Below are 14363 nucleotides of genomic sequence, written 5' to 3'. Positions count from 1 at the left end.
AAAATCTGCTGCAAACATGTTACACTGAGAAAAACTTTCAGTATTTACTGCTTAAGCCAATAATCACCACTTAAGGCAATAATTTGCAGAGCAGATGTTAGGTAAGACTAATATGGGATTCGTTTTCAAACATTAAAGCTGTATGTGGCTGTTCCTGGTGCCAAAAGAAGTAGTAGCTTATTTCTGCTTTTTAAACCACTCCATGATGTTCTTTGTTGGAAGAGTGGAGGGTTTTAGTGTTCTGTATTGTTTTTTTTGTTTTAAATCTTAGTGGCTGTTTCTTACTGGTCTGATGATAGTCATTAACCCTCTGGAATTTGTTCGTAACAATAAATTGCTTTTGAATTTAATTTCTGTAGTGATATAAACTTTTCTGGTGTTAGTCCTTATTCTTTTGATAACGGTTGCAGGTTTCATCAAAGCTGTCAAAAAAAAGGTGGGTTTTTTTTTTCATTCATTCACTGCTTTTCTAGTGCATGTGAAGATTCTTTGGCACAAAGGATTCTCTTTGTCGATACTGGCAGCTTGGTAGGGCTCTTTATCCCAAAAGAGAAAAGTTCCTTGTTTCTGTTTGTTGGGGAGATTAACTTCTATCCCCAAGTATGGAGTTGGATGGAAATATTTGTAAAGCAGCAGTTCTGTGTTATACTCAGTTTAATGTCTTCCTGATGTTAGGAATGACCTATTTCTTTAAGTGTTGGTTATGAAAGTTATTATAAATTTGATTGACACCATGTCACTGTTGCTTGGGGTTTTTTTGGTTTATTTTTTTTTCTTTTTCAGTTTACTTTATACTCTGTGGCAAAAAGAAATATTACCAATAGTGTGTAAATTCTTGTAATGCATGCACCTTGAAAACACTATTGTGTAACTTTTTTTAATCAAGTGAGGCCAGTCTGTCCAATGTAAATCATCCAGTGCCAACTAACCAGGGTGAATTGGTTGAGAACTTTTTCCAGAATGCTCATATACACCTGGAACCTCTTACTTGAATTGAGACTAGTGACAGGCCTTTTTGAATAAGAGACAAAAGATTATTCCTTCCTAAAACACCACTGAAATAGCTGAAATGTGAGTTTTGACAGATACTGTTATTCTTCTGCTGTTGTTTGAAAGGCTTTCTATGAACAAGTAAATAACAAAGAAAACTGTATTCTTACGGGGTAGGAAACGGGAGGAGTTATGTTGAAAGTGTCTTTTTCTTTTACTAATGCATATATCAGAAAGTTGCTTATTTTATTTATAGTCCTCTTGCTCTCCTTGGATAAACTTTGTTAAGAAAGAGAAAGAGAGGGATGGTTTGTGCCATTTGTTTTTATAGTGTTTGATCTGAAAAAGTTCTTCCCTCACAGATTTTTTTTTTTTCAGTAGAAGGGGAAGCTTCAGATAGGCAAGACTGATATTCCTGGGACTGTGTGATAGTGAGAACAAAATGGAAATATAAATATATTGATAAATGGGGTTAGTGAGAGAGATGAGAGGAATGAGAGCAATTGCTCAAAGACAAGAATTACTGTTTAAAAGAATATTTTCTTGTTTGGGAATTTAATTTCATATCCATGACTCAAACAGGAATGACATGGACAATGTGCTGTAATATCAGGTTTGAATTTTTCGAAGACCAGGCCACCTTTTACAAGAATAGAATCATAGAATTACAGAATCAGCCAGGTTGGAAAGGACCTCTGAGATCATCAAGTCCAACCCTTGATCCACTACCACCGTGGTTACTAGACCATGGCGCTAAGTGCCACATCCAGTCTCATCTTAAAAACCTCTAGGGACGGAGAATCCACCACTTCCCTGGGCAGCCCATTCCAATGCCTGATTACCCTTTCTGTAAAGAATTTCTTCCTAGTATCCAAACTAAACCTCCCCTTGCAGAGCTTAAGACCGTGCCCTCTTGTCTTACTGATAGCTGCCTGGGAGAAGAGACCAACCCCCACCTGGCTACAACCTCCTTTCAGAGAGTTGTTGAGAGTGATGAGGTCTCCCCTGAGCCTCCTCTTTTCTACTCTAAGCAACCCCAGCTCCCTCAGCCTCTCCTCACAGGACTTGTGCTTGAGTCCCTTCACCAACCTCGTTGCTCTTCTCTGGACCTGCTCCAGCACCTCAATATCCTTCCTGAACTGAGGGGCCCAGAACTGGACACAGTACTGCAGGTGTGGCCTCACCAGTGCTGAGTACAGGGAAGGAATCACTTCCCTGGTCCTGCTGACCACACTGTTCCTGATCCAGGCCAGGATGCCATTTGCCTTGTTGGCCACCTAGCTTTTCTTGCTGTGCTTTGAAGAGCTCAGTGGGACCTCAGTTCCTGCTTGTGGCACCTGACTCCTCCATTAAGTGCTGTGGGAAGGCTGGCTGGGAGCCTTGCCTTCTCATCAGCAGTAGCATCAGAGGGTCTGGGATATCTTGTTCTTGTTACAGCCAGGGGCTCTTGAATCAAAGCACTAAACTCAGCAGAAGCTATTCAGAGTCTGCGAGGGGGGGAAGATTTTTCCTCCCTGATTTAGAGGCAGAGTTGACCTCAAATTTTGCGAAGTAAGCAGAGAGATCTCTCAGGTGAGAGGCAGGTCTTGACTTCAAAGCCAGCAAAGGCTTCCAGACCACAGCAGTCCCACTGAAATAAGATGAGGGGCTGCAAGATGGTGGTAGAAACAGTATCTTATTGACATCCATTTTTGTCCCATGTGCTTTATTAGTTTGAATCAGGTACAGACACTGAGGGGGACACTGATGGGAAGGATTTGAACAGTCTCACGTGTTTGTTTCCTAGCCTTGGGGATGCACCAAGCTTTAAAAACTCCTAGTTAATGTTTCAAAATGCTTAATGTTACTTCCAAATAGAAGAATAAGGCTCACACTCCTGACTGCCCAGTCATCATACCATGGAAAACAGCAAATAATGCGTTGCTGAATGTGGTAGTGGTGCTGCGTGAATTGCTTTTACATCTTCATAATCTACACCTAGCAGAATAAGTTACTGCTATTGTGGCCACAGTTTGCAATGAGTAGGGTCTACTGAATAGAATCTCTTTTTTTGTTTGTTTTTTGTAATTATACCTAACAAAAAAGCCAGAACTTTCATATAAAAATGTTCAAATGAAGATATTTTTATAGTAATGGAGCTTTATATGTAATGGATTTTAATTTTTTTCTTAAGTACATATTTGTCTTTAATTTTATTGGTGTTCCTTTTTAATGTAGATTGAAGAGCCATGAAGAACTCTTAACACTATACCTACAACTTTAAGTAGGAAAAGTTTAAAAAAACAGTCCAAAAATGACCCTGTAATAAATTAATTTTCTTACCTTTAGCTTCTAAAATATTTGTCTGCATGTTGTAAAATGAAGTTAAAATTATTAGTTGCCTGGAGTAAGTGTGGGCAGTTACACTGTGCATTTGTTGTGTGAGCAAGGATGCCAAATGAACAAGTGAGCCATCAGACTTGGCATTGCCAACGCTGGCTGCTAGCTGGAATGGCCATACCTCCCTCTTGTCAAAGACTGATACTGTGTGCAGCAGGACCACCTGGTGTTTCACTTCCTAAATCTCTAGCGTTTTGCTGTACATCCTGACTCCCACAGTCTCCCTTGAGCTGGTCTGTCACAGCCCAAAGAGCAGGTCCTGCCTGGGCTGGTTGTGATCATGTACCCTTTGCCAGGATGGTCATTAGAGCTGATCTGTTGACAGTTGAGCAGATCTGCTGACTCCTAGCTCTTATGCAGCTACAATAGATCAGTGCTGGGCAGCAGAGAACACATCACTCTTTTCTGTCTCAAATTCCTCTGGGGCATTTGAAACAAATTTCTTCCTCTTACGAAGACACATTCATCTGTAGTACGTAAGGGATCGCTGACTGGCTGGTTTCCAAGCAGAGTGGCTCATCTGCAGCGGTGGCCTTGGCTGCTACCTTTGCAATGATTGTGCGTGCATAGAGTGATCTATGGAGATGTAACAACCTTTTTTTCCAGGTTGGCGTTTTCTTCTCTGCGTGTCAAACATAGTAACACCTAAGCATGTATGATCTCCCTCTGAAGTTTAAATCAGTTTAACCCAATGCAATGTGTGTGTGGTTTTTTGCAGGTTAAAATCAAATACACTGGTATTGATTAAACAACCACAGAGATTATGGACATTAGAAGTGGGGAGCAGGTTCTGCTATTGTGTTTCTCATTGGGGTTTATTTTTCACTCCAAGAGCTTTTTACCTTCTGCAGCATAGAAAAGCACCTTGGAGCTTGTTGGAAGAAGCATCAGTGACATTTATAATGGGACATCTTTGGCTGCTGCTCTCCCTGTGATGAGTGGGCTGTGCTGGGCTGGTGTGGACAAGGAACCAGTGACTCACCTGATGAGGTTCCCCTGAAGCTTTTCAGTAATGAAATTCTTGGCTAGGAGAAGACTGCAGTACAATGCAGTTATTGTTTCCTTTAAAAAGTCATTTAGGAACTGAAATCACCCTCTTTTCCCTCTCAATGATTAGCAATCCTGAGTGTACAGAGAAGTGTACAGTATTTTTGTCACCAGAAATGAATTTTTAAACCCCAGGTGTGTTTGTTAATGCTTAGTATACTTTCTCAAAGACTCTTCAAAACTGTTGGAAGGTTTGCACCCAAGTGTTACAGCCTCACAGACGGAACAAGAAGCCTCACTGTGGGCAAACTTTGCATTTTCACCTGTAATGAGTTTGTCAGTGCTGAGGCTTGTCCCATCTCGTGAAGCTCATGAGACTGAGACAGAGCCGTGTAAGTCCAGGCAGTTAAACAGATGTAGAAAAGCAAGCACAGTATTTTGTAAATAATTAGGTGGAAATTATTCACTTTCACTTCCCTGTGTTTCAGCATTATGGCATTAGTTCAAGCTGAAAGCAATATAGTTCTGGCTATCATTCCACTTGCTTTTCTCATTGTATTTTGTTGCTGCCTCTACAGATTATTAATAAACCATAAATTATTCTCCTACTAATTCTCCTAATGGCTATTATTTTCTTTTTCACTTTGATGCATATTTTCTCCTTTAGAAGGGAGTTGTATTTGTTAGTTTACCAAATGGAAGAACAAGAGATTGTCTGTGAATATCAAAACAGTGCATTAATCACCATTAAAACAAAATCCCAAGTGTCCACAGTTTTTGCAGGACTTTGTGTCGGCAGATTTCCTTGCTTATTACAGCATCATCAATTGTCAGCATCCTCTCTCAGCAGTTTTTATTTTGTGAAATCTGTACGGCAATGTCTTCTTTTTATTGGCAAAGCCATGTTTCATTCATTATCTTACTTGCATAAGGGACAACACGAGTACATTCTGTACCAACTGTGTGTCTACAGGTGTAGTTTTTTCCCTGCCTGCCTGCATCTCTGTGATCCGGCATCAGTTCTGTCACTGACTTCAAATGAGTAGGTAGCTGTTGGTTCTACCAGGATGCCTTTTTCAACATATCCCTGCCTTTCATTTTCCAGTTTGTGTCTGCGACTGGATGGAGACACTTAGAAGTTGCTGGAGAAGTCCCGTTCTATAATGTTCCCCTTCTCTGTTAGGTTGGGAGTGACCTTATTTTTATCCTTGAAGCTTGAGTTATGAAGGAGGTTATTAAGTTGACTGATGTCCTGCCATTACTGCCCATTTTTTTTCCAGCCTGGCCTTCTGTTAGTTTCCACTTCTTGCCAATGCAAAAATTGGTTTTGGGCCATGAGAAGGTAAATTGTCTCAAATTATAAAATTTATATCTGAAATTAGTTAACTTCTTCGTTAATACTAAGGATGAAGAAGAAATTGTCCTTTGCTGGATTTGCAAAAAAATAGTTCCACTGTGAAAACACTCTGAAGGAAGGAGAGCTGTACAGTGAACCCAGCCTCTCTTCCTAGGGATAATGATTGTACAAGATAGTTTTGATTCGGTCTCAACTTCACTCCTCAAAACCGTACTCATTATCTTGTCTATTCCTTAATATAGATAGCCTGTTTAACATGTGCACTCAGATTACAAGCCACTGTCATGCCTGATTGCAGATGTAACCGCAAAAATAGACAAAAATGAACTGTCCATTCTCTCAGTTGATGTGTATCTCACCACATATGTTGTTATTTTCCTTGTTTTTAGCTGCATGTTATATATGATTTTTAGAGAAGCTCCATTTTGTTTTTCCTTTCCTGTGTAAAAAGTATTTTCTTGGGGGAATTTTAAAATGAGAAGCTTACTACTTTAAAAGACAAATGGTTTCTCAAGCTTTTTCCCAGAAGAGTTCCAACATGCAAGAGACCAGCCTGTCTAAGAACTGAGTTTGTTACGGAATGCTTTTAAAATTAAGCTGCTAAAATTTCACCATCAAAGCTTGAATTTGCAATCTGCAAATCTTGTGAAGGGTACACTTATTTTGGCACAGCTGCACTGCTGGGTTTTTACCATATCTGTACATATTTACATATATATGTGCATACATATAGAGTTGTATGTATACACACACCCACCTCACAAATACACATACTTATTTAACAAAGCAAATATGTACACATATATAAAATTTTTTCTGAAGAGTTAGCATTTATTGATTTTATGTTTCTTTGGAGAAATTTTATTACAAAAAATAAAAGGAGATGTAACAGTACACATGAAAGCAAACAAAGCAGTGTTCAATCTCAGTCCTTACTTCTCTGATTGGTAATTGCTAATGATGTCCCTACTGCAAAACTTGGGGTTGTCTTTTATGCATTCATGCCTTCAGTGTATCCTTACTGTGCTTTCAGGGTATGAGGCAACTATTCATAATAGCATAATACTTGCAATCAGATCATGTTCTGGAAAATAATGTTGCTAGAAGGAAAAACATTTGGCTTGAAATCTTATGTACTTACCTTGTTTTAAGTTGTTACCAGTTGTAACCTGCTATTATTTGTCATTGAGAAGAAAGATGCAGTGGAAATCTGAAAAGAGTCTGCTTTTGTCTTTGTATCTCCTTGCTTGTTTTTCTCCCTCTTTTAAGTAGTTGCTGCATGATGATGAGAAGATGGCTTATGTAAAATGTTTCTGTGCTGATAAAAATGCTTCATGACATGATGATGCATTTATGATACAGGTACCTGGAGCTGGAAAGCAGTGGTCATCGAAATGAAATCAGGTTGCATTATCGTTCAGGCAGTCATCGCTCCCACACAGAAGTATTCCCATACATTTTGGCAGATGATAAATGGCACAGACTTTCCTTAGCAATCAGTGCCTCTCACTTGATTTTACACATCGACTGCAATAAGTAAGTAAAGAGTGTTGTTGTACAAGAATTTGTCACACTTTGAATATTCCAGCTCTGGGTAAATTGAATGATAACATCTTGGGACTATACTTTTCCTTTCCTTTTCAGAATTTATGAAAGAGTTGTGGAGAAGCCTTTCATGAACTTGCCTTTGGGTACAACCTTTTGGCTGGGACAGAGGAATATTGCACATGGTTATTTTAAGGTATACATTCCCTGAAAGGAAAGGAGTGAACTGAAATAAAATGATTAAGGAATTGAAGCATCTTTCATATGGTGTGAGGCTGAGATGGGTGGGATTGTTCAGCCTGGAGAAGAGAAGGTTCAGGAGGTATCGGGGGAATCGCTCTGAATGTCCCATGCTTCCTTCTTCTAGCCCCAGCTTTAAATGCTGTGCGTTACAGCATATCATCTGGAATATGACCCCTTTTTTGGTCGGGTGGGGTCAGCTGTCCCAACTGTGTCTCTCCCAACTCCTTTTGCACCACCAACCTCCTCGCTGGTGGGTCGGTATGAAAAGCAGAAAAGGCCTTGTTCCTGTGTAAATTCTGCTGAGCAATAGCTAAAACGTCCCTATGTTATCAGCACTGTTTCCAGCACAAATCCCAAACATAGGCTCATACTGTGAAGAAAATTAACTCTACTCCAGCCAAAACCAGCACAAAGTCATTAAGGATTGACATGAATGTATTTTTCCTGGCTCTCGTTTCTTTAATCTTCAGATCTATTTAAGAGTTATAGCTTAGTAAATAACTTGTATTTTATTTAAAAGTAACTGAAACTGCACCTGTTTTAAAGGTCATTTTCAAGCTTTACTGCTGTGTCTAACTAAAAATAACAATGAATTCAAAACCACCAAACTTCTGCCACATAATTACATCTTGACATTTAATCTCATGTCTTTAAAAATTATTCAGTATGTCTGTACATCCATCTATTTTAGTTTCTGTTTATTTTTCTATCACTGAATTGGGCCCAGGCAAGAAACTTTTTATTCGTAAATGTTGTTTTTATCAGGTAGCTTTTCTGCGTGGACTTTAATGTTTTACATAGTGAATGGAAAACATAATTTTGACAGGTAAAACTAATGTATCCTTTTTTTTTCCTCTCCACTTACACATAGGGCATAATGCAAGATGTGCAATTACTTGTCATGCCTCAAGGATTTATTTCTCAATGCCCAGACCTTAATCGCAGTAAGTCTATTAATTCTTGTATCCTAAAATGAAAGGTGTTCTTTGTGCCTTCTTTCTATCCTACAAGCTTTCTTAAACCGTTGAATTTTAAGTGTATTGGTTGTCAACTTTGGCGTGATTGAACCTATTGTGAATACATGTTTGTTTGGTTTTTGATTAAAGCACTGATTTTATTATTCTAGCATGCCCAACTTGTAATGACTTCCATGGACTTGTGCAGAAAATTATGGAACTGCAAGACATCTTAGCCAAAACATCAGCTAAGGTAATGTTTACTAGGACTCAAGTCATGGGAGAAATTAGGACTATCAGTCCTAAATTGCTGTCTTTGTAGATTTTTCATGCTTATATGGGGATGTGCACATGAGTGTGTGTAAAACATCCCTGCGTGGTGTATTATATCTTTATATAGCCATACCTAGTGTCTCTACATACAGATTTCCAGTTCAGAGAGTTTTCTTGTGTTTTAATATTTTTATAGAATTGTGTATTTTAATAGTAGACAGTATCTAAGTCCCTGAGCAAGGAAAGGGCTCAGAGATATCCAAACTCTATTAAGCTAATAAATCAATAAACCTAGAATGAAATAGGTAATTGTGTTTTTAGTGTTTATTGCAGCAAGACTTACCAAGACTTTTCTAGACCTGAGCTGCCAAAGGCATGTTCAGACAAAATATATGCAAGGCAAGGAATTAAGAATCCAAAGCAGGACTTTCTTCTTTCTTTCCTGTAGAATCCAAAACCATTCATGTCTGCCAGTGAAAATAGACTAGTCTTCTGATTTTAAATGACAGTTCTTTAGATATCAGCAGGAATGCTATTACCTGACTGATTCAATACACAAATGTTAAAAATGCTTTGGCTGAAGTGCAGAAACAATTGCTAACATGTTGGTTTGGAGCTTTACAATTTGCAAATTGGCCACTCTACTCAAGTTTTGGTCTTCTGCCCTCTAACCCACTGTCTGCAAGGACTTAATGTAGAGCAAGATTCTTGATCAGTTCACACATACAAAGGTGAGAAATAAGGGAGCTGTATCCATCTTGACCTACTCATTTTGTTTCATGATGGCTCTGATGTGATGATGATGAGAAAGATGAAGTGCATTGTGTCTTACTTCTTAATTTCCGTCTCTGAATGACTTACGGTTTAATCATATTTAACAATAACTGTTTTAGTGTCTTTGACTGCATTTCCCTACATGTATTCTCTCATCTGCATTCTTGATGATAAGGGGGATAGTTTGAATTGTGTTTTTACTAAGGTGAAAACAACTTACAAATTCAAAACTTTTTTCTGAACTATACAGTTGTCTCAAGCTGAACAGAGGATGAACAAGTTGGATCAGTGCTACTGTGAAAGGACATGCACAATGAAAGGCACGACTTACAGAGAGTTTGAATCCTGGACGGATGGCTGTAAGAACTGCACTTGCATGGTATGGCTACAGTTAGAGTGGAGAGTCAGGAACTCCAGTGTTTCCTCTGATTAGTTTTATTGAAGCAAATAATGAGAACTTCCAGATGTATGCTAGGTAATAACAACAAAGTGCTTTAATACTTGATCTAAATCTAAGGAATAGTATTGATAAATTGTGGTGGGTTCACCTTGGCTGAACACCAGGTGCCCACCCAGCCGCTCTATCCCTCCCCTTCCCAGCAGCACAGGGGAGAGAGTAAGGTGGGAAAAGAAAACAAAACAAATCGTGGGTTGCGATAAGGCAGTTTATATTTGTGCAAAAAAAGAAAGCAAAGGCAGCATGTGCACACACAAAGCAGGAGCTAGCAGTTAATCTCTACTTCCCATAAGCAGCTGTGGTGGTTTGAAAAACACAGGAATTTCAAAAAGGCCAATTTAAAGGGGTTGTTACGATTTGTTCTAATTGTGAAAGGGAAGAAGTTTTCAGACACATACAACTTGGTATTAGGGGAAGGGAAATATTTACAAGTTTATTTACATACATATATATATATATAACAACTTAACTACTTCTACAGTAAAATAATATATTACATTAGATTAAGTCTCTCCTTTCTTTCAAAAAGAGTCCAAGAAGAAAGGAGAAGAAGTCCTTTTTTTCACTTTCAAACTATAGTTCTTCTAAATTAATTTCTTGTGACACTATTTAGTGTCTCTTATCTTGTCTTTATCCCCTGTTTTTACTTCGTGGAAATCCCGGCTCCCTCAAGCCTGCGCCTTTGGGGAGCTTCTTCGAAGATTTCACTCCTCCTCAGGGTAAAAGAATTTTAAGGGTTCTTAGTTTAGTTCTTACCCTAGAATTGATTCCAACCAATTCACTGGTGCTGCTGACCTTTTGCAGGGGGCCTCTCTGTTCTGAGCTGTTGTGATAGCTCAGGCTACTCCTCTGCAGAAGTTTGTTCCGTGGCTGCCTCCACCTCAGAATTCATGGCTGAGCAGCTCGGCTTGCTCCGGCCACCCCTTGCTGGCTCAGTTCCAGCGCTGTCTGTGCTCCGTGGCAGGTTTCTGCCTGGCTGATTGAACATTTTGCTGTCGGTTTTCTCCCCCATCTCTGTGAAGTGGAGTAAATTCGACCTGGAGGCCTTCCTTGATCCTTTAGGGTCCTCCTTGGTCATCGGTTTCAGTGGGGGGGGGCTCCACTGCATGGCTGGCTGCTCCTGACCCAGCTGGCAGGAGCCAGGGGGCAGAGGCCCCCTGGCCCTGGGCCATACCAAGCACACTCAGAGCATGGCTGCTTCTGCTTCTAGCCAGGCAGTCCAGAATTAACCCCTTCTCTTCCGTTTCTGTGAGCATGTAACTTCCACAAGAGCATACAGGCTGTTAATTGGTTCAGTATGAAAAACAATACCTCCTGAGGAAAAGCCTTTTTCAAACCACCACAGCAGCAATGGTCGGCCACTTCTCTGAGAAGCAGAGCTCCAGAACACGTACGGTTGTCAGCAGGCAGCCATCAGAGGCAATGAGTGCCTCCGGTCCTGCTCCTTGCCTCAACTTTTATATCTGGGTTGACGTCATGTGATATGGAATATCCCCTTGGTCATCCCCATATAGGCCACCGAAGAGACTCTAGTGGGTTGACCCCGGCCAGATACCAGGTACCCACTAAAGCCGCTCTCTCACTCTTCTCTGCAACTGGACAGAGGAGAGAGAAAAAAAAACACCTAGGAATTCATGAGTAGAGATAAGAGCTGGGAGAGGTCAGTAACTGGTTACCTTCACAGGCAAAACAAGACTCAAAGTGGGGATAATACTTACATTTATTACTAACAGGATAAGAGCCAAAGAGTGAGAAATAAAACAGTCTTAAAAACACATTCCCCCCACCCCTCCTTCCTTCCATGTTCTCCCTCCTCCTCTCCAGCGGTGCAGGGGGACGGGGAATGGGGGTTATGGTCAGTTGTTGTTTCTGCCGCTGCTCAGGGAGAGGAGTCCTTCCAGTCCTTGCCCTGCTCCCGGGGGGTCCCTCCCACAGGAGACAGTCCTTGATGGGCCTCTCTGGCATAAGTCCATTCCTTGGGCAGCAGTTCCTCTCAAACTGCTGTCCCGTAGGTCACTCCTCCATGGGGTGCAGTCCTTCATGAATGAGCTGTACTGGTGTGGGTCCCCTGCAGGGGCCACAAGTCCTACCCGGGAAAAACCTGCTCCAGTGTGGGCTTCCCTCTCCACGGGCTGCAGGTCTCTGGCAGGACCCCACTCCATCCTGGACCTCCCACGGGGTCACAGCCTCCTTCATGCATCCACCTGCTCCAGCATGGGCTCCTCCATGGGCTGCAGGTGGGTCTCTGCAACCTGATGGTCCTCCATGGACTGCAGGGGCAGACCATGGTCTTCACCACAGGCTACAGGAGCTTCAGCTCCGGTACTTGGAGCATCTCCTCCCCCTCCTTCTGCACTGACCTTGGTGTCTACCTTGTTATTCCCATGTTCTCACTCTGCTCTTCCCTGGCTACAATTTTCTTCTGTGCAACTATCTTTTGTTTTTAAATATGTTATCACAGAGGCGTTACTATTACTTCTAATTGACTCGGCCTTGGCCAGCGACAGGAAGTCTGTCCTGGAGCTGGCTGGCATTGGCTCCACAGGACAGGGGAAGCTTCTAGCAGCTTCTAATGGAAACCACCCCTGTAGCCCCCCCACTACCAAAACCCAGCCACAGAAACACACTACATAAATATATTTCCCTGCTGTTTCAGTAGTGGTAGTATGTGTATTTCCTGTATTTCGTGTTACCATATGCAGATGCTATGTGATATACTTAGCTATCATGTTATTCCCATGCACTGAGTTGCAAATGGTTTCTCTGGATAATTGATTCTCTGCTTTTTGTCACTATAAACACAGTCTTTTTCCTGGCAAATGATTTAATAGATCCCTTGTGTCTGATTCCCTTTGGTTGCCTTTGGTTACATCTCAGTAAGCAATAAAGAGTAAAATGTCAGGGTCATATGTAAGCTCTGTTATATTACAAATGAAAAAGATTTGGTGGATGGAAGATTCCCAGAGGTATCACAACTCCAGAAGTGATTGCAAGTATCCTTTCAGGTACCAAACCATGGCATCTGTGTTATCGTCCGTTCATGTAAAACTCATTCATTTCATTTGAACTCATTAAATGACTAATCCAAAGGCCATTAGAAATCAGTGAAAAGGCTGTTGTTGTCTGTACTGCACCTTAGATTGATTTGCTGCTATCTATAATTTGCTAAATGGGTCTCTTAAAGCTTAATATTTTTTTGATCTTTATATTTCTGAAGGGATATTAATTTCGCTTTTGGTATTTTATGGTATCAATTCTGGCTGATACATATTTAAAATTCTTTGGATTTAGTATTAAATGCATTACATATTTTTGTCTTAGATTTTTCTTGCAGCTATAATATTATTACCTTTTTAGAAATATATTGTCTCACATAAAAATCAGAAGGCAGAGTATTATCTGTGAAATTGTTAATTCACAGTAATCTGTCTGCCCATCAACAAAAAACCTGAATGTTTTGCCTCCAAATAGATTTGCCTCTTAAAAAAAAGGAATCATTATCATTTCAAAGAACACGATTCATGTCTAAAAGATTGCATGTGTGACATTCTAAAAGTATAGTTTCTGTTCATTTAGTTATTAAAAGATCTGTGTTGAAATGTCTTTTTCGGTGTTGTTAGAGAATTCACTGCATTTAAAAATAGATTTTTCAAGTTGAGAACATCTCTGCTATTGCTAAATATAACTACCAGTTAAGCACCTTTTATTCTTCTAGAACGGTACGGTGCAGTGTGAGGCTTTGATTTGCCCCCTTGCTGACTGTCCACTTAATTCTGCCCTGGCCTATGTGGATGGCAAGTGCTGCAAGGAATGTCAATGTAAGTTTTACTGTTGTGCTTTCTTCTAATGAATACTTTGAAATCTTAAAGAATATGAATCTTTCTGTAAATATGTCAGTAAAAGAACTGGTCAGGGAATTAAATATTTGGGTTGAGGATTTGGGGAACTTGGACTTCTCTGAAGTATTCTGGGAAATTGATAACCAGAAGATTTTAATTTTTCATTTGGGGATATTTTGTTTCATTTTAGTTGTATTTTTTTTAAGCGAAGGTATTTTTTATCAAAGTTTTAAAAGAAAAAAGCTAATTAAAAAGCTTTCTGCATTTGTCTTCCACTGTCTATCTTTTATACCAAACCAAAGTTCAAGAAAAATTGCCTGGTGTCTGTTTTGATCCATGTCTAACACCTTTATCGCAAGAAGAGTGTACTTCCAACCTTATATTGTAGTGCCAGAAATGGAGGTTCAGATTTAAGATTCTTCTTCTGTAATTAAGGGAAGAGAAAACTCATCTGGACCCAAGAGACCAGCAAAAACCAGACACCTAGAAATGTTCTTTCACAAAAGGTCATAAAAGAATTATACAGGAAAATAAATGAAAGTTATTTAATATTGTCATTTGGG

At 40.0% G+C, this 14363-nt stretch overlaps 1 protein-coding gene across 1 annotated transcript in view; it reads left to right on the top strand.

The window, feature by feature from the left end:
- LOC113995995 (protein NEL-like) overlaps positions 1-13823 on the top strand; it is a 37611-nt gene extending 23788 nt beyond the window's left edge. Inside the window, exons 4-9 of the mRNA XM_027736579.2 lie at positions 7076-7249; positions 7358-7454; positions 8373-8445; positions 8628-8710; positions 9755-9883; positions 13677-13823. Of these exons, the coding sequence (XP_027592380.1) occupies positions 7076-7249; positions 7358-7454; positions 8373-8445; positions 8628-8710; positions 9755-9883; positions 13677-13808 (688 nt within the window). The 3' untranslated portion in view covers positions 13809-13823. The remainder of the gene's footprint in view (positions 1-7075; positions 7250-7357; positions 7455-8372; positions 8446-8627; positions 8711-9754; positions 9884-13676) is intronic.
- The last annotated feature ends 540 nt before the right edge of the window (positions 13824-14363 follow it).

The sequence above is a fragment of the Pipra filicauda genome, unplaced genomic scaffold, assembly GCF_003945595.2.
Source record: "Pipra filicauda isolate LSUMZ 115617 unplaced genomic scaffold, ASM394559v2 scaffold672_size169183_pilon, whole genome shotgun sequence".
Classification (NCBI taxonomy): Eukaryota; Metazoa; Chordata; class Aves; order Passeriformes; family Pipridae; genus Pipra; species Pipra filicauda.
Note: the sequence above shows the minus strand (reverse complement) of the source record. Positions and strands in the feature narration are given on the sequence as shown.